Source organism: Pelophylax lessonae, assembly GCF_965119305.1.
Source record: "Pelophylax lessonae genome assembly, chromosome: 3".
Taxonomy (NCBI): Eukaryota; Metazoa; Chordata; class Amphibia; order Anura; family Ranidae; genus Pelophylax; species Pelophylax lessonae.
Window position 1 is genome coordinate 168958488 of NC_138770.1, and position 22099 is coordinate 168980586.

At 48.4% G+C, this 22099-nt stretch overlaps 1 protein-coding gene and 1 long non-coding RNA gene across 2 annotated transcripts in view; both read right to left on the minus strand.

Annotated features, from left to right (window-relative positions):
- STAG1 (STAG1 cohesin complex component) overlaps positions 1-20992 on the minus strand; it is a 223978-nt gene extending 202986 nt beyond the window's left edge. The window contains exons 1-4 of the mRNA XM_082249885.1: positions 20920-20992; positions 20703-20835; positions 13324-13482; positions 11707-11803 (exon numbers count right to left, since the gene is read on the minus strand). Of these exons, the coding sequence (XP_082106011.1) occupies positions 11707-11803; positions 13324-13482; positions 20703-20835; positions 20920-20948 (418 nt within the window). The 5' untranslated portion in view covers positions 20949-20992. The remainder of the gene's footprint in view (positions 1-11706; positions 11804-13323; positions 13483-20702; positions 20836-20919) is intronic.
- A 17-nt stretch (positions 20993-21009) lies between these two features.
- LOC309549533 overlaps positions 21010-22099 on the minus strand; it is a 190141-nt gene continuing 189051 nt past the window's right edge. Inside the window, exon 3 of the long non-coding RNA XR_014225024.1 lies at positions 21010-21034. This is a non-coding gene — a long non-coding RNA (uncharacterized lncRNA). The remainder of the gene's footprint in view (positions 21035-22099) is intronic.

Genomic DNA, 22099 nt, shown 5'->3' on the forward strand with positions numbered 1-22099 from the left:
CTGCCCGTAAGCACAAAAAGCGAGTCTGACCTACAAAAAGACACAATCGCTGCCAGATACACCCGAATCGCACAAACCACATCCAAGCTATGCAAAGCAAATTTCTTGGGATGAGCCGACTTGGGACACAAGGCAGGCAACGCAATGTACTCATTCAAACGAAAGTCAGAGACAACTTTGGGCAGGAATGATGGACAGGGACGAAGAACCACTTTATCCCCTATGGACCACTAAATAGGGACTGTGACAGGATAATGCCGCCAAATTCGATACCCTGCGGGCTGAGGCAATAGCCACCAAAAATGTCACCTTCTGGGATAATGTAGGCAAGGGAATCTCCCGAATATTCTCAAATTGAGGTTTCTGGAGAACCAAAAGTACTAAATTTAAATCCCATGGCAGCAAAAGAGATCGTACAGGTGGAGCCACATGTCGAACTCCCCTGAATGGAGGTACGAATTAAAGAGTGCATGGCTAGGGGTCGCTGAAAGAAGATTGCTAGGGCAGATACCTGTCCCTTGAAGGTACTCAAGGCCAAATTCTGATCAACGTCCTGTTGAAGATTAGGATTCAAGCGACCAAAAAGGATCGAGGATGAGTGCCAATCATCTCACATCAAGAAATGTACGCTTTCCATGTACGAAGATATATCTTGCTGGAAGGCGACTTCCTCGCCTTCACCATAGTAGGGATCACTGATCCAGACAGACCTCTATCCCTTAGTACCTGGCTTTCAATAGCTAAGCCATTAAAACCAGCGACTGTAAAGCAGGATGGTAGATCAGCCCTTGGGACAACTGGTCTTCTCTGAGAGGAAGCCCCCCAAGAGAAGTTTACAGCCACCAGGATGATTGGAAGATAATCGCTCTTGATTCCTTGCAGTAATTGCGCAAGGAGCCTTAGCAGAGCATGATACTGGTCCTACTGTGGCCATTGGACACCTGTAGCGTCAGTCAGAAAACACAGTGACCTCATCACGAACTTCAGTATCCTTCTGTGGAGCTGAACCTGCTATAGGAGCTGCATGTAGGACTGTGCAAACTGTCTTGAAGGTGGATACTACCAGACTCAGAACCTGTATGCAAATCGGGAGAGAGAACTGTCTGTGTGACAGCAGCCGGTGAATCACGGGCCTGTGGTTTCTGAAATTTGTCCAGAGGAAGGACCACCCTGGTCAGAATTAAAATCAGACCTAGGTAAATCAATTCCCTGAACAGGGATGGGGGGGACCTTAGGTAGTGCAGACATCACCTGGACCTTTGCAGGAATTAAATCAGCACAAGGAGACTTGGGGCCTAAAAAAAACTGAAAAGAACAAGCTTTGTCCTTGTCACCCTTTCTGGGTACCCCCAAAAGAAACATTTTGGGGATCCCCTTGAAGCTCACCAAAGTCGTCCACGGGGCCGGAAACCAGCGAAGATGTCCCCCCACCACAATAACGGGTGGGGGCAGACCTTCATGCTGAAAGAGTCTTGTCTGCTGGTTCGGGAAAGCGAGCTCTAGGCTTACCCAACCAAGTTTGCTTTGAACCTCACGGGGAAGATTTAAAAGATCCATTTCCCTTATTCTCTGTCCCAGAAGCACAAAAAATTTTCTATGGGCTGAGAAAAATAGAATTATTGTAAGAACTTACCATAAAATTATTTTCTCCAAGTCCTCTGACAGTCGCAGCCCGTTCAGTTAGCCTTCACGAGTGGGTAATGTGCCTCTCTGCAGGAGCAGGCTAGGAAGTGAAAAGGTTAACAAAAGCTTTTACACATAACACACATCTAGACAGCTGTTCCTCAGCCATAACCCATCAGCCACTAGGTGCTGCTCTTCAGTTTTGTAGCAAGCAGTACAGGAAGAAAATCAACCCCAAAAAATAGAGGGGCGGGGGGCTGCGACTGTCAGAGGACTCAGAGAAAATAATTTTACGGTAAGTTCTTACAAAAATTCTATTTTCTCTTATGTCCTCTGACAGTCCCGTTCAGTTAGCCTTCACAAGTGGGATGTCCCGGACCACATTCAAGGAACGCAGGACAAAGTCCTTGTGATGCTTGAGCTTTGCCCAAGGCGGACGAAAGACCTATGATGAGGTGGAAAGAAGACACCACCGCAGGAAGAAAAGACTGAGTGGGTCGCAGGACCACGTTATCCCAATAAACGACCAAAAATAAAGGCGACCAGCAAGACCGAGCCACCAATACCAACACTCTGTGACAGCCACCAGAAAGGCAACTTTCTGGGACAACCCAGGCAGAGCTGTGTCTCGGATGTTCTCAAAGGGAGGCCGTTATAAGAAAACGGACAAAAAAAAAAAATTCAGTCCCCACGGAGGCAAGGAGCCTTCCGCGGGGGAGCCAGATGACGCACCCCTTGAGTAAAGGTGCGAATCGAGGAATTGGTCGCCAAGGGACAACCGACCTTTGACCGTGCCCAGCGCTGATCCACACCTGCCTGCAGGAAGGCCAAAACCCTCGCTACCGAAAAGAAGCTTGGATGAAACCCTTGCGACTCACCCCAGGCAACATACGCCTTCCAGGTATGATGGTAAATCTTCCTGGAGGTAGTTTTCCGAACCTTTAGTAAGGCAGGAATAACAGCATCCGAGAGACCCTCTCCTCTCCAAGCTTGGCTTTTAACAGCCATGCCGTCAAAGCCTGAGACTGTAAAGCAGGATGGAATATAGGCCCTGGAGAAAGTAGATCGTCTCACAGCGGAACCCGTCAGGGCAGTTCGACAACCATCTGCACGATGTCTGTGTACCAAGACCGACAAGGCCAGTCTGGGGCTACCAGAATCACTTGTACCCGTTCAGACGCCAACCGGCGGAGGAACCTGGACAGCAGAGGAATCGGAGGGAAGACACAAAACCGCCGATATTGGTGCCAGGGCACCACCAACGCGTCCGTGGCGTCTGCCAGAGGATCGCAGGTTATGGCAACGAACTTTCCCACCTTTTAGTTGAGACGAGACTCAAACCAAGCCAGTCCCCCACCGGCACTCAGGAGGGGAAACACCCCCGGATGCAGGGACCATTCCCCCTGGTCCAAGGACTGGCGACGAAAGACAGTCTACCTGCCAGTGCTCCACTCCCGGAACGTGAACAGCCAAAACCGCTGGAACCTGCAACTTAGCCCAAGACAGGAACTCGGCCACTGCCTGGGTCGCCCGGGCACTCTTGGTGCCCCCTTTGGTGAATGACGTAAGCCTCCGCCGTGGCGTTGTCCAAGTGAACATGAACCGGGCGACCCTGAAGCCGAGTCGGCCAATGGAACAAGCAGAGCTTGATTGCTCGGAGCTTCAAGACTGTTATCTGCAAGGAGGATTCCTTTGCCAACCACGTCCCCTGGGCCCAAAGTGTGCCCAGAACTTCACCCCAGCCCGACAGGCTGGCATCCGTGGTAAGCACTGTCCACAGCAAAGTCCGAAAAGATTTGCCTTGTGTCAGAGCAGGTGACAGGAGCCACCACGAAAAGTCCACTCTCGTGAGGTGGCGTGAAGATATCCTCTTGTCCAATGACTGAGATCTCGTTGGGAACTGAGCAAACGGAAATGGCTTTGAAGGCCGAAACCAACCGACCCAGGGACCGCATGCAGGCCTGTAGAGAGGAGAGGAGGAGAGATTGTTGTCCCTGAGGGACCTAATCTCGCCCTGCCGGGTTTAAAGTTTTTCCTCCGGGAGAAAAAACCTTGCGTGAGCGGAGTCCAGGACCATCCCCAGGTAACCAAGACAAACTGACGGGGTCAGTGCTGACTCCTGAAAGTTGATTGTCAACTCGAACTCATGGAGCGCCTGAACCGTGACCGTTCGATCGCTTGACAAGAGTGGCACACAAGCTCGCCCTCAACAGGAGGTTGTCCAGATAACCAAGGACTGTAATCCCCTTCACGCACAGCAAAGCCAGCACCGAAGCCAAAACCTTGGCGAATACCCTGGGAGCCGAAGCGAGACCAAAGGGTAATGCCACAAATTGAAAATGCTCCTTTGCCACTGCGAAGCGGAGATATCGCTGATGACCTTCGTAGATAGAGATGTGCAGATATGCATCCTTTAAGAGGATGGAGGCCAGAAGTCCCCTGGACTCAACGACGCCACCACCGACCGGATGGATTCCATCCGGAACTTCTGCACCCGCACGAAGCAGTGCATACTTGAGATCCAGAATCGGACGCACTTTTCTGGGAACCATGAACAGGTTGGAATAGGACATGTGAAACCTGTCCCGCTGAGGGACTGGCACAATGACTCCTTGGGCAAGAAGATCTTGCACCGCCCCCATGAGATCTTTTAATCGATTGGAAGTCAGACGGAGATTTGATGGAAAGAACCTGTCTGCGAGGCGAGATCGAACTTGATCTCGCACCCTGAACAAATCCGTTTGTGAACCCACCTGTCCTGAATTTGGGACACCCAGGGTTCCTGAAAAGTAAACGCAGACGCCCCCACCCCGGAAACGGGTGAGGGCGTCCCTCAGGCGGAGGAGGACTGGGCTGCCGAACCGGCCTGACCGGTCTCAGGGCTTCCCAGACCATGGCTTCCTGTGACCACCTGAGGCCTTTAAGGATGGACCCCGCCTAGCGTGGGGTGATTTTACCTTTAGAGGTTTGGGGCAAAAGGGTACTCTTACCACACTTAAGAACTTTGATCAACTCATCTAAGGTATCTCCAAGAAGTTGAATACCCATATAAGGGACATCAGACACAGTCTTCTTGAAAGCGTGGTCAGCCAACCAACTTTCAGCCAAATAATGCGGCGGATTGCGACCCCAACCGCAGATAGCCGTGCGACCAAAGGAGCCTCGTCCAAGGCTGCATCACATAAGTACATTATGGGCCATGTGATCCACCAGGTCAAGGGCAGTCGGAAAAACCGACTCTGCCACTAAGCACTTTGGACCATTCCGTGACATCTTGAGAAAACATCACCGAAGCGAACACAGGTTCGAGCAGGGAGCCCGCCACCAAATGTACGTGGCTGGAAAGCGTCTCCACGCACCTACCCGCCGGACCCTCGAACAACAGGGAGTCCTCCATGGGCATCAATGTGGATTCATTCAACCTAGAAACAGTGTGGTCCACCTTTAGTGACACCTTCCTACGATTGTCTACAGGATCCGCAAAGGGATAACGGCATTTAAACCGCTTAGACACTGCCAGCATATGCTTGATGCAACGCCATTGGCCGTTCATGGTTTCGTGAAACTCCTCGGGGCAGGGAAAAAACCTGACCCGACTCCTGGACTTTACGGGACCCAAAGGAAACCTGCCTACCTGACTGTCATCATCAACATTTAAAGTCTCCTTGACGGAGACAAAAAGTGCATCCACTATAGCGCGTTCCCGCGTCGCAGTGGAGGACTCCCCCTTCACCCCATCCGAATGAGAGGACTGTCCTCCCCTTCAGGGGGGACATTGTCCGTGGCAACCACATCAGGCTCTGAGTCAAAAGACAGAGGGAATCGGCATTCAGACATCAGCAGATCAACCTTGGACGCCAAGGTCGCCAGTGCAGCAAATAAAGAGGCCATGGAAGAGGATTCCGGGGTTCCTGAAGCACCAACCAGGTCTGTGGGGAATTTGCTATCCTGGGATTCCATTTTGCATTAAAAAAATGTATTGGGGCACTGGTCCTTTAAAATCAGCGGTCCCCGAGGTCCACACCGCAAATCTGCACCGCCGGTGGAGACCCCTTTAAAACAACTATAGCCATAGAGAAAGTACAGTTTTGCAGGAAAATGCCTGAAAAACAGCCAAAAATCAGCCCCACAGTGTCACAGAGTACTTGCCCAGACCTCCACACATGCTGCTGCAGTGGAGAAGTGAAAAAAAGGGAAGTGACCTCATGCACTAAACGCCGATGCATGCCCTGAGCCAAAGTAAAATGGTGCCTAATAGAAACAAATAGGAGGAAGCACTCGCAAAATGGCCACCGCCCTTACTAATAAAGATGGCGCCCAAACCGGCGCAAAAATGACAAATAAATGGCTGCTGCCCACACAAGAAGCCAAAACAGCCTGCCCTCACCCAAAATGGTGCCCGAGCGATCGGCGCCAAGCCAGTGTAAAAACCCAGGAGCTGGCCACCGCGGGGAACCTCAGAAAACATCCCCAAGAATGCACCCAGCCCCCACACCCTCCATCCATAGCAGTGTACACCGCAGTGCACCCCCAGCGGGGGCAGGAAGGTAGGGGCCGCACAAAACTGCCAGAAGACGGGATATTACAGAGACCCCCTTTTTCTGCCATCCCCCAGGAGTGGGCCCACATAACACCCCCACAGACAACTGTCCCAGGGACACAGGGGTAGCATCACTCACCATTCCATGGATCGCGGGCTCCGCTCCGATACGGAACACCTCCCCACCCCGAGTGACGGTGCCGGCAGCCAGGAAGGGATGCTAGAAACACAGGGCATTCCAGAGTTGAGACATCCCGGCGAAGATGGATCTCCGCAGGCTCGTCCCCGTCCTCAGGGGCACTGTCGTTGCAAGGCCTGGGCGCAAGGCCTGGGCGCACCAATGACCTGCGACACTCGGTGGCAGGCTGGGACTCCATAAGGATATTATCCAGTGCGAGGCCCAGCTCTGCTGTCACTTGTAGTCCTCCAGGGATCCCCCTGACTAACTAGCGACAGTGAGTGAAGGAGAAAAACTATTTTCAAAGAAAAAACTGTTTATAAAATAAAAAAACAAAAAAGACATAGGTCCCAGCTGGGAAGACCTAGACCTAATCCTGATGCTAGGCAGCATGAAACTGAAACATAAAACTGAAGAGCAGCACCTAGTGGCGGATGGGTAATGGCTGAGGAACAGCCCCCTAGAGGTGTGTTATGTGCAAAAGCTTTTGTTTAACCTTTTCACTACCTAGCCTGCTCCTGCAGAGAGGCGCATTACCCACTCGTGAAGGCTAACTGAACGGGCTACGACTGTCAGAGGACGTAAGAGAAAAGGGCCCCATGTCTGCAGCGAGGCTTCTTCCCTTTCCTTGACTGTGGCAGTATGGATATGCTCCCCCCCCCCTCCAGGGTAGCCCCAAAAAAGCAAACACCTTGAAAGGGCAGAAAAAAAGAGCTCTCTTAGAGGCTTGATCTGCAGACCAATTCTTAAGCCACAGCACGCGCCTAATTGCCACCGCTGAAACAGGAAGTTTAGACAGCACAAGAGCTGTATCCAAAGCCGCATCACAAAAATCTGCAGTCCATGGACCAACTGGTCTGTTAAATCAACATAAGCAGCGAGGACCTGCTCACCTCCCAGGCCCTGGCACAAAGGCTTGGCCCATTCAGCTATAGTCTGAGACACCAGAGCAAAGACTGGCCGCAATGCTGAACCAGCAACACTAAACATGCTGCGTGCCACAGTCTCCACTTTCTTGTCAGCCGGGTCCTTAAAGGACGGGGATTCCTCTATTGGGATCATGGTTGCTTTATTCAACCTGGAAACAGGAGTGCCCACCACTGGTTGACTAGCCCACTTTTTTTTTTAACTCCTCAAAAATGTAACGTACAGCAAAACGTTTGGGGACCACAAAGGGTAATTTTGGTTGTTCCCATTTCTTACAGGAAAGCCTGTCAAAATAAGGCACATAAGGAAACACCTTTGGAGTACGATGAGACTTGTGCATACCAAACAACACAGCAACGTCCGTGGCTACATCAGTCGCATCCTCCATTTTTAAAGTCTCACGCACTGCAGTGATGAGTGCATCTACCAGTGCTTTATCATTCACTGCTGCGATCTTGGAGGAATCATCCTCACTATCAGATGGATCAGGAGATGTGATATTAAATCCCCCTGGACAGGCCGAGTCCATGGCAGCATCAGGCTCAGAATCCGATGAGACAGCCTGAGCAGGGGAAGGCGGGGCCTTTGCACACACGCCACTTCCATCCGGGACACTAAGGACTGCAGGATCACCGTCCGTGCAACCATGGGAAGCTGGGGTTCCGAGGGACCTGCCACCTCTATGCGGGAGTCAGGTGGGGAGATGTGACCCCGAGGCTCCAAAAAGGAAAGGAAGACCTTGCAGCACAAAAACGATCTTTTGGCACCACTAAAGGATCCCCTCAAAGCTTAGGGTACCTATCAGCAGAGAATAATAACAGGGATCCCCAAAGACTCACTTACCGACCGAAAGAGCGCCGAGAATTCAAACCCAGCATCATCATGGACGCTATCCCTGTTCAAATATCCCAGGCACAGGAAGAGGAAACTAAGGAAGAAGAGGAGCTTTGGCATCCCCACAAGGTTTCAGTTGTCTCCAGCATCCCCCAGACTAAGGGTAAATGGCCCCCCATGACATCATCCGGCTACACAAACATGGCTGCCAATCAGACACCAGCCAGACTAAGGGAAAACATCCCAATGACATCATCCAAATACACAAACATGGCCGCCAACCGCAGACCAGCCAGACTAAGCGAAAATGGGCACCATCAGCTACAAACATTGAAGCATGCTGCCAGGATCTTTCCTGCACCCTCTTCAAGGGGATCCCCCCCCCCCGAAGGTAGGACACACGTTTAGGGGAGATTCTGCTGCGCACTCTGCACTGGGACCCCCCTGCACTATACCCACACTGCAAACAGCAGAGCATGCACCTAAGGGGTCTCTTACATTAAGACCCCTCCAGACTACCAGGGTGGGACACACACTATCCCAGGATGCTTACAGAGTGGGGATAATGGGCGAGACGCCAGGGGGTCTCTGCTGCATTCTCTGCTCTTGACCCCCATCAGACTCTAGGTCCAGACGGGGGGGGGGGGGGGGGGGTGGCAGTGGGGGAAGCCCAGCTCAGTGAGGGATTTTTGGATGGGAGGAGGGAATCTGCAGGCAGGTCTGACCATCCCTGGAGGTTACCCACGTCCACCCCAAAGAAAACCACCAAAAAGGGAGAGGGGGGACTGTACTTCCATGGTGCGGGTAACACTCCAGACAGAACTCCTCAACACCGAAGTAGGGTAGCTGTCGGCCAAGGGACCCCTGCGACTCAGACCCAAGCCCAGTCGTATGTGGCCTGGCGATAGGTTTAACTCGCGGGCCAGCCTCTGTCCATGGGGCTACGTCGCAGCTGACCTAGTGCGTAGCTGCGGTCTGTACACGCTCGCTGCCTGGGCTGGGGGGTCCACTGGATCTAGATTATCCAATCGAGCAGTTCATTGTAGATCTGAGAGAAAACAAAAAAGATGTAAGGAAGTTGAAAATTGCTAGGACCAGAGATCCCAGCCGGAAGCCTAGGACCCTACACCTGACTAGACAGATGGGGGGGGGGGGGGGGGGGTTATATACTAGCTGAGGATGGCCCTGGAGGAGGCAATATAACCCACTAGTTATGCATTATGGAGCGCTGTGTCCGTCGATGAACCAAAGAGTAAAATCGGATTTTTGTAAGATCTTACCGTAAAATCCTTTTCTCTTAGCTCATTGACAGACGTAGTCTTCTTGATTCACAAGAACTGGGTTATGTTGTCTCCGCAGGAGTAGGACTAGGCAGAAAGAAAAAACGTTCTGGCTCCACCCTAGGGGCAGTCCCAGAGGGTATATCCTCTTCCTGTCTGCTACAGAGAATCAGTTCTGTCACAAAGCAGCAACAGAGAATTTAACCCAACCCAACTCAATGATAGAGGGGCGGGTACTACGTCTGTCAATGAGCTAAGAGAAAAGGATTTTACGGTAAGATCTTACAGAAATCCGATTTTCTCTGTCGCTCATTGACAGACGTAGTCTTCTTGATTCACAAGAACTGGGACATCCAGAAGCAGTGCCACAAATGAGGGGTGGGATTGACAGAAATCAAAATCCAATCTAGAAGGCCCAACCGGAGCCAACCAGAAGTATCAAAGGACTCATCGAGTAAACAGATGAGACCTACCCCACAAATCCCAAAGGGAATTTCAGTTTCAGCTATTTCCGATGGAGTACCCTGTAATCTTAAGATTTCTTGAACAGATACAATGAGTGCGTTTACCAACGCTTCCTCTCGGGCTATGGCTGATGCCGAAACATCCTCACTGTCTGAAGAGACAGTACCCGAGACACCAATCCCAGATGAGGTAACTGCAACTGCAGAAATAGGCTCAGATTCTGAATCCGAAGTTTCAGATTTTAATATGGGGTTAGGCGGGGGCTTGCGCCCTGTCCCTGACAAGCCACTTCCACCCGGGACACAAAAGTTACCATAATAGCTGACAATGATTCAATTGTCAGTGGGGTGCTGGAGGATCCTGCAGACCCCTCGAAGGGATCCGGTGGAGATACATGAGTGGCAGGGTCCATGTTAACCCAGGACACTTTTGTCAGAAAAGAAAAACTTTTTTTTTTTTTTTATGTGTATCCCCCTAGCGCAATAGCGCCCCTCAGAGTACCTGCTTCTTGATCCCCACAGAGAGAGAGAGAGGGACCCTCAAGGCTCACCACCCGATGCAGAGAAGTTTCCAACCAACTGCAGTCAGCGTTTGTCTTTACAGACTGGAAAGAGCTGTGTTCGTTTTCCCGGGTAGAAAGGAAGTGGCTCCGCCCCCTGTGTACGCCTTCCGGCGTTCCTAGCTCTCCACGAGGTTAGCTGGGCTATTCAAACATGGCCGCCCCCATACAGGAGACAATAGACTCCAAAAACATGGCAGCCGGCGTGACCTGAGGACATTCATGCACCTGGTCTACAGCAAAATGGCGGCGGATTGCCGAAATATCGTTTTTCCCAGCACATCCACCTGCATATCTGCTAAATGGCGGTTTATCGATCTGCAGGATGTCCACTACAATTAAGGTAGGATTATACCTCCTATGTCTGCTGCAATACTGCAGTCTGCTGGGTAAAGTGTTAGCTCTCAAACCAAGTCCACTTCCCACCAAACACATGCTGTATTTACAAGGGGGGACTTTTAGTGTCAGACAGATACTGACCATGTATGGAGGGGCCCATTTCCAAAACTGCCTCATAACGAGGGAAAAAAGGAAACATTTACTCACCATACCGAACCGACAGGCACCCTCTCTTCACAATACCCTCTCCACCGGGGTGGGGGGTTGTGGACCACTCCGGACGCCTCGACTCTCTGGTTCCTGGCGTCCAAGCGAGACTTTTAACTCGCAAGGTCAGTCCCTCCAATGGGACTCAGTCGCGGCCAACCCAGCGCGGAGCTCTGGTCTGCACGCGCTCGTAGGCAGAAACCGGGGTGACCACTGGATCTCAACATCCAGCCCGTCGCCTGGCCCCGCATACTTACTTGAATGTGTCGCGGCCGACCAAGCGCGATGCAATGGTCTGCGCGCGCTCGTAGGCCGGCTGGGGTAACCACTAGTGTCGCCCAGTCCGGCATATTTGCTTGAAGATCTCACAGGAAAAAACACTGGAGAAAACTACCTAAAAAATATTTTTTCTAAAAAAAATCTTGCCAGGACCAGAGATCCCAGCAAGGAACTTAGGTCCTTACTCCTGACTAGACAGAAAAAAACTGATTCTCTGTAGCAGACAGGAAGAGGATATACCCTCTAGGACTGCCCCTAGGGTGGAGCCAGAACGTTTTTTCTTTCTGCCTAGTCCTACTCCTGCGGAGACAACATAACCCAGTTCTTGTGAATCAAGAAGACTACGTCTGTCAATGAGCGACAGAGAAAATAGATTTGTACATAATCGTAATCTTTACATTGGAGTCTTGCTACAGTCTGGCTAGAACGGTAAAGGCCAAGTCTAAACCAACATGGGAACAAAGCTTTAAGTTACCTTTGCATCCTGAACACTGGATGAAGAAATTTATCAAGTCCAGAAGAGCCAAGTCTCTGTCCTGTTTATACGACTCAATCCAATCATCTACTACAGACTATGAAAGAGAATCGTTATATAGGGTTGTATAGTATTCCACAATAAACATAACAAGCTATATGCAAATCAGCACACATTTATATCATAAGTCAATCATACTTTCTCCCTAATAGGGAACTCCCTCAAAAACAATCTACAAATCCATGCATTAAAAAAAAAAAAAAAAAAAAAAAACAAACGCAAGAAATTAAAAACAAGCAAGTCACATCAAAGCAATGGACCCCAAAACCATGGCTCTTGCATTTAACTGGCCCTTGTGTCATAGTTCCTCGGACCGATACAAACAATGGTGTTATTAGGAAACTATTTTTCAAACTGACACCTACAATGGGACACTGTTCCTCCCTCCCACTGAAACTAATAATCTACTTCTGAGATTGTCCAATTACTGTCTGAGCTGTCCAAACATCTCCACCCCTCCTCTCCCTGGCCTTTTTCTCCCAGGGAGAAGTAAAGGAGAAAACTATTGAATGTTTGCTAGCATCGCATACAAGATAAAAGCTAAATAATTTTGGATTTCTATACAAGGATTTTACAGATAAATGTGCATAAAATACGTTAAATGCCCACAGAATCCTATGGAAACACTGTTTAAATGAATGGTCTGGCAACAGGGTCTCTTTAAGGCACTGAACTATGGGCTGTATACAAAATGTGGTTGTTACTCCACGTTTGCACTGATTTAGACACAAGCAAAAACACACTTCGGTAAGTTAACTAATGTATGCGTAAGGCAAAACTATGTTCTTGAATTTAAAAAGAAAAAAGGATGCATCTGAACTTGGTTCTCGCTTGATCACCCTACAAAGTACCGTTATACATGATGGGGCTGCCAATGAAGTATACTAATGCAGCTTCCTGTGATGGTGTGGCAACGATGCTGCACTGCTCCTGAATTGAGAGCAGAATTGTCACACTCATAAGCTGTACCTGCCTGCACTACAGTTGAATGAAAAAATGTTGCAAGGGGTGTGGATATCAGAATTGTTACTGCTGATTCAGAAGCCTGCAGCTTGTCAATCAGTACCTGGTCACAGCCAGTTATGCCCACTGCTATCTGGATTACCAGCACTGCCCCTGTTGCTCAAACCCTACCGCTGTGAGCTGCAGTGTCTGGGAAGACTTGACTTACTCAGGGAAGGTAAAGAGTTTTATTTTATGAGGGTTGTGCACCACATAGGAACTGGATTAAGGACTATGGGCATGTCAGTCTGTGTTTTTATTTAGAACAGTGCTAGGTAAACCAAACCATAGACTTCTTTGGAGAGCAGGGACTGATGTGAATAATTAAGTATAATCTAAAGCATGGCAAAATATTTTAAAATCAAAATGAAGCAAGCCTTTCAACTCTTGGAAGTTTCCATTAGCTCCTAAAATCTGCCTGAATTAGCCCAGCAATTCCTGTGAGAGGAAAGTGCAAAACGTAGGCTAAAAACAGGAATTTTTAAAGTCCAGATGCAAAAAAAAAAAAAAAAAGTGTACAGCAAAAAGGTAAAATTACTTGTGTGCTGTGATTACCTGCATTGCACTCTTTCCCATCTTAACTACTTCAAACAAGGTGACCGGTTCACCCTCACCATTTTGCTGAGGATGACCATTTGCCCTGCCCCGACCTCTTGCGCCTGGCTCTCCACGGCTCCTCTCACCAGGTGTCTTGCGTGGTTTCTTAATGGCAGACTGCATTAGAGAAAAAAGTTTTAAGTGTTAAACTCCAACTAATATGACGCACACAATATAAAAACAAACACTAATCTTTTACTACATTCAGTTAAAGCGGGGCTGAAGTCAAAAGCAGAAATCAATGAACCCACCAAATTTACTGCAACATAATTTATCGGATAACATTTAAAATAAAATATTTTTTAATTGCTTGGTAGATGGCAATAAATTTAATTATGGATGAGCCAAACACTGTTTAAAACCGCAGCCTAAATTTATCAGACTTTAGATCTCAGGGTTTAGACCCTATTTACACATTAGCATTTTTCTGATTGTGTCCTTTTGCCTGACTACGCTTAACATGCAGAATCCCACTCTTTCTAATTGTCCTGATCAGCGTATTCAGGAGTTTTTTTGCCCAATAGACAATGCAAATGCCTGTAAACACGCAAGATGCACATTTTCACACCTAAAGAACTCCTTTACTTCTTAAAAAAAAAAAAGGGAAAAAAAGCTTGCCTCTTTTAGGCCTCTTTCACACAGCCGCTCAGTATGTCCGTATATCACCCCATCCGTTTGCGGGTGATAAACGGACATAATGCATGTCAATGGGATTGTGGATGTCAGCAGATGACCATCCGCTGACATCTGATTTGCGTCCTTTCAGCTCTGTTACGTTTTTTGGAACGGAACGGAACCCTGTTTTTCTTCCGTTTAAAAAAGAGAAAGGAAGCAAAATCGGATGTCAGCGGTGTCATCCGCTGACATCCGCAATCCCCATAGACATACATTATGTCCGTATAACTTCCGCAAACGGATGGGATGATATGCAGACAAACGGACCAGATGACACTAGTGTCATCCGTGTCCGTGAAAAAAAAAAAAAGTGCCGCGGCGGAGGAAAAAAACTGAGCGGCCGTGTGAAAGAAGCCTTAGTCCGCTGAGGAAAAAAAAAAATAACCACCTAAAGCTTGAAACACTTACAAAAATGCCTTAAAAAAAACCTTGCGGAATATGCTCTGCTCAGGGGGAATGCAGACTTATTTAGTCATAATTATTACTCATCACTTTGGATAGAACGCCCTATAAATGTGGCAAATAATGCAATTTTATCAGGATAAATGGATTTTTGTAAGAACTTACCGTAAAATCCTTTTCTCTTAAGCTCATTGACAGACGTAGTCTTCTTGATTCTCAAGAGCTGGGTTATGTTGTCTCCGCAGGAGTAGGACTAGGCAGAATGACAAAACGTTCTGGCTCCACCCTAGGGGGCAGTCCCTGAGGGTATATCCTCCCTCTCTCTGCTACAGGGAATCAGTTCTGTTTAAAGCAGTACAGAGAAATTAACCCAACCCAACTCAATGATAGAGGGGCGGGTACTACGTCTGTCAATGAGCTTAAGAGAAAAGGATTTTACGGTAAGTTCTTACAAAAATCCATTTTTCTCTATCGCTCATTGACAGACGTAGTCTTCTTGATTCTCAAGAGCTGGGACATCCAGAAGCAGTGCCACAAATGAGGGGTGGGATTGACAAAATCAAATCCAATCTAGTAGGCCCAACCGGTGCCAAACTAGAAGTTTTAAAGGCTCATTATAAACAAAGAATGAGACTAAAGAAAAATTTTCCAAGCGGAAAAAACCCTCGAGGTAGACCACTGGTCTCCTCAAATTGCGGCCTGCAAAACCTTGCGGCCAAATGAGGCATCAGACGATGCCATTACATCAACTTTATAATGTTTAGAGAAGGTATGCACCGACGACCAGGTAGCCGCCTTGCACACCTGGACCACTGACGCCTGATGGCGAAAGGCCCATGACGCACTAAGTGCCCGAGTGGAGTGCGCCTTAACAGGGAACGGGGGCTCCCGACCCTTAATAGAATAAGCCTGTACTACCGTCTGTCTGATCCATTTGGAAATGGTCGCGGCAGATGCAGGCAACCCCTTTTTGGGTCCATCTGGGATCACAAAAAGTGAATCCGTCTTGCGAAACGAGTCTGTCGTTTTCAAGTATACCCTGATTGCCCGGACCACATCCAAGGAGTGCAAAGCAAATTCCCGAGGATGACTGGGCTTAGGACACAGGGAAGGTAATACAATTTCTTCATTCAGATGAAATTCTGAAACTACTTTTGGTAGGAAGGATGGATTCGGACGAAGAACCACCTTATCTCTATGAACCACCAGATATGGTGAACGACAAGATAATGCGGCCAGTTCTGACACCCTGCGTGCAGAAGTAATAGCCACCAAGAAGGCCACCTTCTGGGACAACGTGGGTAGAGGAATCTCCCTAATATCTTCAAAGGGAGGTTTCTGAAGAACCGACAACACTAAATTAAGATCCCAGGGGGGTAACGGCGCGTGCACTGGCGGAGCCAGATGTCGCACCCCCTGGATGAAATTCCGCACCAAGGAATGAGTAGCCAAAGGCTTCTGAAAGAAGATGGCTAATGCTGAGACCTGACCCTTGATAGTACTCAAGGCCAGTTTCTGCTCAACCCCTTGTTGCAGAAAAGCCAATATTCGACTAATCGAATAAGACCGAGGACGGAACCCCAAAGGTTCACACCATGCAATGTAGGACTTCCATGTGCGATGATAAATCTTTCTGGAAGTCGCTTTCCTTGCTTCAACTAGAGTAGGAATAACTGAAGCTGACAAACCTTTGTCCTTCAGCACCTGGGTCTCAATAGCCAGGCCGTTAAAGCCAGCGATCGTAAAGCAGGATGGAAGATCGGTCCCTGAGACAGTAGATCCTCTCTGAGAGGAAGTCTCCACGGGACGTCCGCCACCAGTCTGACCATGTCGGCGTACCAAGCTCGACGAGGCCAGTCCGGAGCTACCAGGATTACTGGGATTCCTTCCTCCTCTACCCTGCGAAGAAGTCTTGGCAGTAACGCGAGAGGAGGGAAGGCATATATTAGCTGGTATTGCCCCCACGGGGCGATCAGTGCGTCTGCGGTTTCTGCTAGAGGATCGCGGGAGCGAGCCACGAATCTCTGAACTTTCCTGTTGAATCGTGATGCCAACAGATCCACATCCGGGGTGCCCCACCGTAGGCACAACTGGTGGAAAACGTCTGGATGGAGGGACCATTCCCCCTGATCCAGGGTCTGACGGCTGAGATAATCTGCCTGCCAATTCTCCACCCCCGGAATGAACACCGCAGAGATTGCTGGAACAAATCGTTCCGCCCAGCGAAGAATGCAAGCCACTTCTTTGGCCGCTCGGACACTCTTGGTGCCCCCCTGGTGATTGACATAAGCCACGGCCGTGGCATTGTCCGACTGGATCCGAACCGGGCTGCCCTGGAGCTGCTCGGTCCAGTGAATCAGACAAAGTCTGATCGCTCTCAGTTCCAATACATTTATCGGTAATCTGGATTCTTCCGGGGACCAAAGTCCCTGGGCAGATAATTGACCGAGAATTCCTCCCCATCCGGATAGACTGGCATCCGTGGTCACTATCGTCCAATATATTGGCAGAAATGACTTTCCCTGGCTGAGCATTGGAGACCGAAGCCACCAAACCAGAGACTCTCTGGTCTGTTTGTTCAATCGTATCTGATTGTCCAGGGATTCCGGATTCCGATTCCATCTGAGGAGAATCTCTTGCTGAAGAATTCGGGTATGGGACTGGGCAAATGGGACTGCTTCGAATGAAGCCACCATCAACCCCAGAACCCTCATGCAAGTCCGAAGGGAAGACCAGCTGTTGGACAGTAACAACTGGACTGCTGATTGAATCTTTCGAAGTTTCCCTACCGGAAGAAACACTCTTGTCCTGACTGTGTTTAGAATTAGACCCAGATATTCGAGCCTCTGGGTGGGAACCAGAAAAGACTTTTGCTGGTTCACCAGCCACCCGAATTCCTGTAAAGAAATCATAGTAATTTCTATGTTTTGTAGCAAGGTCTGAGGAGACTCTGCATGAAGCAGAAGATCGTCTAGGTAACCTAGAATCGATATACCTCTTTGGCGCAGAAGTGCCAACATTGGGGCCAACACTTTTGTGAAGACCCGCGGAGCCGTGGCGAGACCGAAAGGTAACGCCACAAACTGATAGTGGTACTCCTCTACGGAAAAGCGTAGAAAACGCTGATGTCCTGCGAAAATGGGAATGTGAAGATAGACATCAAGGACGCCTATGGACGCTAGGACATCCCCTGGATGCAGGAAGGCTGCTACCGTGCGAATGGACTCCATTCTGAATCTTCTTATGTTGACGAAAGAATTGAGTGCTCTTAAGTCCAGAATTGGACGCACTTTGCCCTCTTTCCTGGGTATTGTAAACAGGTTTGAATAAAACCCTTGAAACCGTTCTGTCCAAGGAACGTGGACTACCACTCCTTGTTGTAGTAGATCTGTGACTGCTCTCCGCAGATCTTCTAGACGATCCGGAGATAGTCGGATATTGGAAGGGAAGAATCGCGCCGGTGGGAGAGATCGAAACTCGATCTTGTACCCTGACTTTATGACTTCGCAAACCCATTTGTCCGGGATTCTGGAAAGCCATGGATCCGGGAACCGGCGAAGACGTCCCCCCACCCCAGTTATGGGTGGGGGCGCACCTTCAGGCTTTGGATGGTTTATCTTCAGGTCTGGAGGGGGCGGGCTTTTGCTTGCCCGACCAACGACCCCTGACGCCTCCTGTAGGAACCTTGGAGGACTTAGTTTTTTCACCCGCTGGACGAAAAAACCTCTTGTGAGCAGAAAAAGAAGGCCCTCGTTTTTGACGAGTTCCTCTACCTTTAAAATTTTGCGGTAAAAAGGTGCTTTTTCCACCGGTGAGATCCTTAATGATCTCATCTAAGTTGGCTCCAAATAGACGTTCTCCTGAAAAGGGGATATTAGCCAATGCTTTTTTGGAACCTTGGTCGGCTATCCAACCTTTTAGCCACAGTGTACGCCTGAGAACCACTGCTGAGACTGATGCTCGCGCCATTAATGGAGTGGCGTCTAACGCCGCATCACATACAAACTGTAACCCCTGTATCATTTGTTCCAACAAATCTGATACCGCCTGAGGGACTTCTTCTAAGTCCCGGCGTAACCACTTGGTCCATTCAGTTACAGCCTGCGAAACCAGACCAATAGCAATTATTGGCCTGAAAGCTGATCCAATCAAGGAAAACATGGTGCGAGACATAGCTTCTATCTTGCGATCCACTGGATCTTTAAAAGACGGAGCGTCTTCTAAAGGAATAACCGTGGCTTTATTCAATCTAGCAATTGGTGAATCCACCACAGGTGGTTCTGTCCATTTCTTAATAAGGGTTTCCTCAAACGGATAACGCCTGTCAATGCGTTTGGAAATATTAAAAGTGCGTTTTGGCAGACGCCATTCTTCATCGATAGGATTGCCAAAACATTTGGGCAATGGAAAAACCTTTGCCACTTTGATGCGCTTTTTAGTCCCAAAAGGGATCTCAGTTTCAGCTATTTCTGATGGAATACCCTGTAACCTTAAAGTCTCTTGAACAGATACAATGAGTGCGTTTACCAACGCTTCCTCTCGGGCTATGGCAGATGCCGAAACATCCTCCTCACTGTCTGAAGAGACAGGACCCGAGACACCAATACCAGATGAAGTACCTGCAACTGCAGAAATAGGCTCAGAGTCTGAATCCGAGGTTTCAGATAATAAGGGGTTAGGCGGGGGTCGCTTTCTTGCGCCCTGTCCCTGACAAGCCACTTCCACCCGGGACACAAAAGTTTCCATAATGGCTGACAAAGATTCAATTGTCAATGGGGTGCTGGAGGATCCCGCAGACCCCTCGAGGGGATCCGGAGGAGATACATGAGTGGCAGGGTCCATGTTAATACAGGACACTTTTGCCAGCAATAAACAAAAAAACTTTTTTTTTTTTTTTTTGTGTGTCTCCCCCTAGCGCAATAGCGCCCCTCAGAGTACCTGCTTCTCGATCACAGAGAGAGAGAGAGGGACCCCCAAGGCTCACCAACCGATGCAGTGCAGTTTCCAACAAACTGCAGCCAGCGTCTGTCTTACACAGACTGGAAGGAGCTGTTTGCTTTTTCCCGGGCAGAAGGCGTGGCTCCGCCCCCTGTGTACGCCTTCCGGCGTTCCCAGCCCTCCACGAGGAAGCTGGGCTCACAAAACATGGCCGCCCCCATAGAAGAGACATAAGACTCCAAAAACATGGCGGCCGGCGTGACCTGAGGACATACATGCATTCGGTCTACGGCAAAATGGCGGCGGACCGCCGATATCGTCTTCCCAGCACATCCACCTGCACTCTGCTGAGAGGTGACATATGGATCTACAGAGATACACTGCACATAAGGTAGGATTATACCTCCTATGTTTGCTGTAATGTTACAGTCTGCTGGGTAGAGTGTTAGCTCTTGAACCAAGTCCACTTCCCACAAACACATGCTGTATTACAAGGGGGACTTGTAAGTGTCAGATATATACTGACCATATATGGAGGGGCCCATAATATATACTGCCTCATAAATGAGGAAAAAAAGGGAACGTTTTACTCACCATACCGAACCGACAGGCACCCTCTCTTCACAATACCCTCTCCACCGAGGTGGGGGTTTGTGGACGCCTCGACTCTCTGGTCCTGGCGTCCAAGCGAGCTTTTAACTCGCAAAGTCAGTCCCTTTACTGGGACTCCGTCGCGGCCGACTCAGCGCACTGGTCTGCACGCGCTTTTAGGCAGAAACCGGGGTGACCACTGGATCTCACATCCAGCCCGTCGCCCGGCCCCGCATACTTACTTGAATATGTCGCGGCCGACCAAGCGCAATGCCTGGTCTGCACGCGCTCGTAGGCCGGCTGGGGTGACCACAAGTGTCGCCCAGTCCGGCATTTTTGCTTGAAGATCTCACAGGAAAAAAACACTGGAGAAAACTACCTAAAAAATGTCTTTTTCTTAAAGAAAAAAAAGTCTTGCCAGGACCAAAAGATCCCAGCAAGGAACTTAGGTCCTTACTCCTGACTAGACAGAAAAAAACTGATTCCCTGTAGCAGAGAGAGGGAGGATATACCCTCAGGGACTGCCCCCTAGGGTGGAGCCAGAACGTTTTGTCATTCTGCCTAGTCCTACTCCTGCGGAGACAACATAACCCAGCTCTTGAGAATCAAGAAGACTACGTCTGTCAATGAGCGATAGAGAAAAATGGATTAAAACTGTCTCCATATATTTGCCAGAAGCAAGGGTATATTTTGTTTTAATCAGATGGCGCTGCTTGCCAAAGAACACATACTGGTGGTCTTCCGGGCCGGCCTCTTTTTCTTTTGCCTTTGACTTCCATGTCATCTGTAATATCAGAACTCATTTCACTGGCAACTGCAGACATGTCAGTGTGTACTGGTGCACCGGTGTCATTGGTGGAATCCCTAAAAGAACAGGCAAGATGATATAATTATTACAAACAATATTATGCCATGATCAATATCTGCAAATGTTAGTTATGCACTTACTGCAACACGGAGAGCTCAGACGTGATCATCTTGAGTTTCTATGGAGGACAGCAATGGTTTGATGGAAAGGTTTAAAGTCTGCTGTAGGCTCGTCAGAACTGGATCATCGTTCAACCTAAGAACAAAGAAAATACAGCATGAAGTTAAATATGCCCAGTTAGACTGAATAAAGGACTAGAAGAACTTGAGAACTAAAAGCAGGTTACTGTATTTAGGTTTTCTTCCCCTTAACTACTGCCCTGGCTTTCTAGCTTCCAATCCCCATAAACCGACATCTATACATACCCCTAGTTCAAACTCAACATTTACAGATTCCTGCTTGCTGTTGTCATCTTAACATAATGGGGAAGTGGTATAGACTCATCCCTTCCAGAAAATGCACGCCCTGACTTCAAGTCCCAATCAGGACCCTAACTCCAAGGTATTCAATTTATTTTCCCCTAATATTAGCATTAATTTTTTTTTTGCAATTCAAAAACCGATACGCAATTCAGCCCTAGATTTTGTGTGTTGTGAATGCATAAAAATAATCCACAAGTTAATGTATATTACTTTTTTAGCCTAATTTACTATTCGATAAACAAAACTGAATTATCAATTAAATTGCCATTACAATTAAACTGTAAAATTTCACCTTAACCCCTGAACCAATAAAATATTTTATTGTAGGGGAGTTTACACCTAAATAAAGCTTTTAAGACTTCGATACAAGCCTGTATCAATTACTACTACATACCAAATATGATGGTAAATTATGCCACCACTAGGGGCATTGTTCCACTGCCTATATGATTTGAAAACACGCAAACAAGTTCACTGGGTTTGAAACTTGTTAACTTATTCAAGCAAGGGAGAAAGGCTGGGGGGATGTTCAAAATCATGACCCTAGAAGAAGAAAAAAAAAATACTATCTATATTACACTAAAATAGAACCAGGAAATGTTACAGACATGAGTAAAGAAAATATAAAGGGTTAATGTGTCACATCAGCCCATGTGCAGTCATCTAGAATTCCATATGATCAGAAATTTGTAACATTCATGGCAATACTATGATGCCTTAAGCACCATAATGTGCTTGAATTTGTGTTTTGAAACATACACAATATACATGTGATTTACATGCAATACCTTATATGTCTATCAAGCAACACTAAAGATGCAGAACGTATATACAGTCA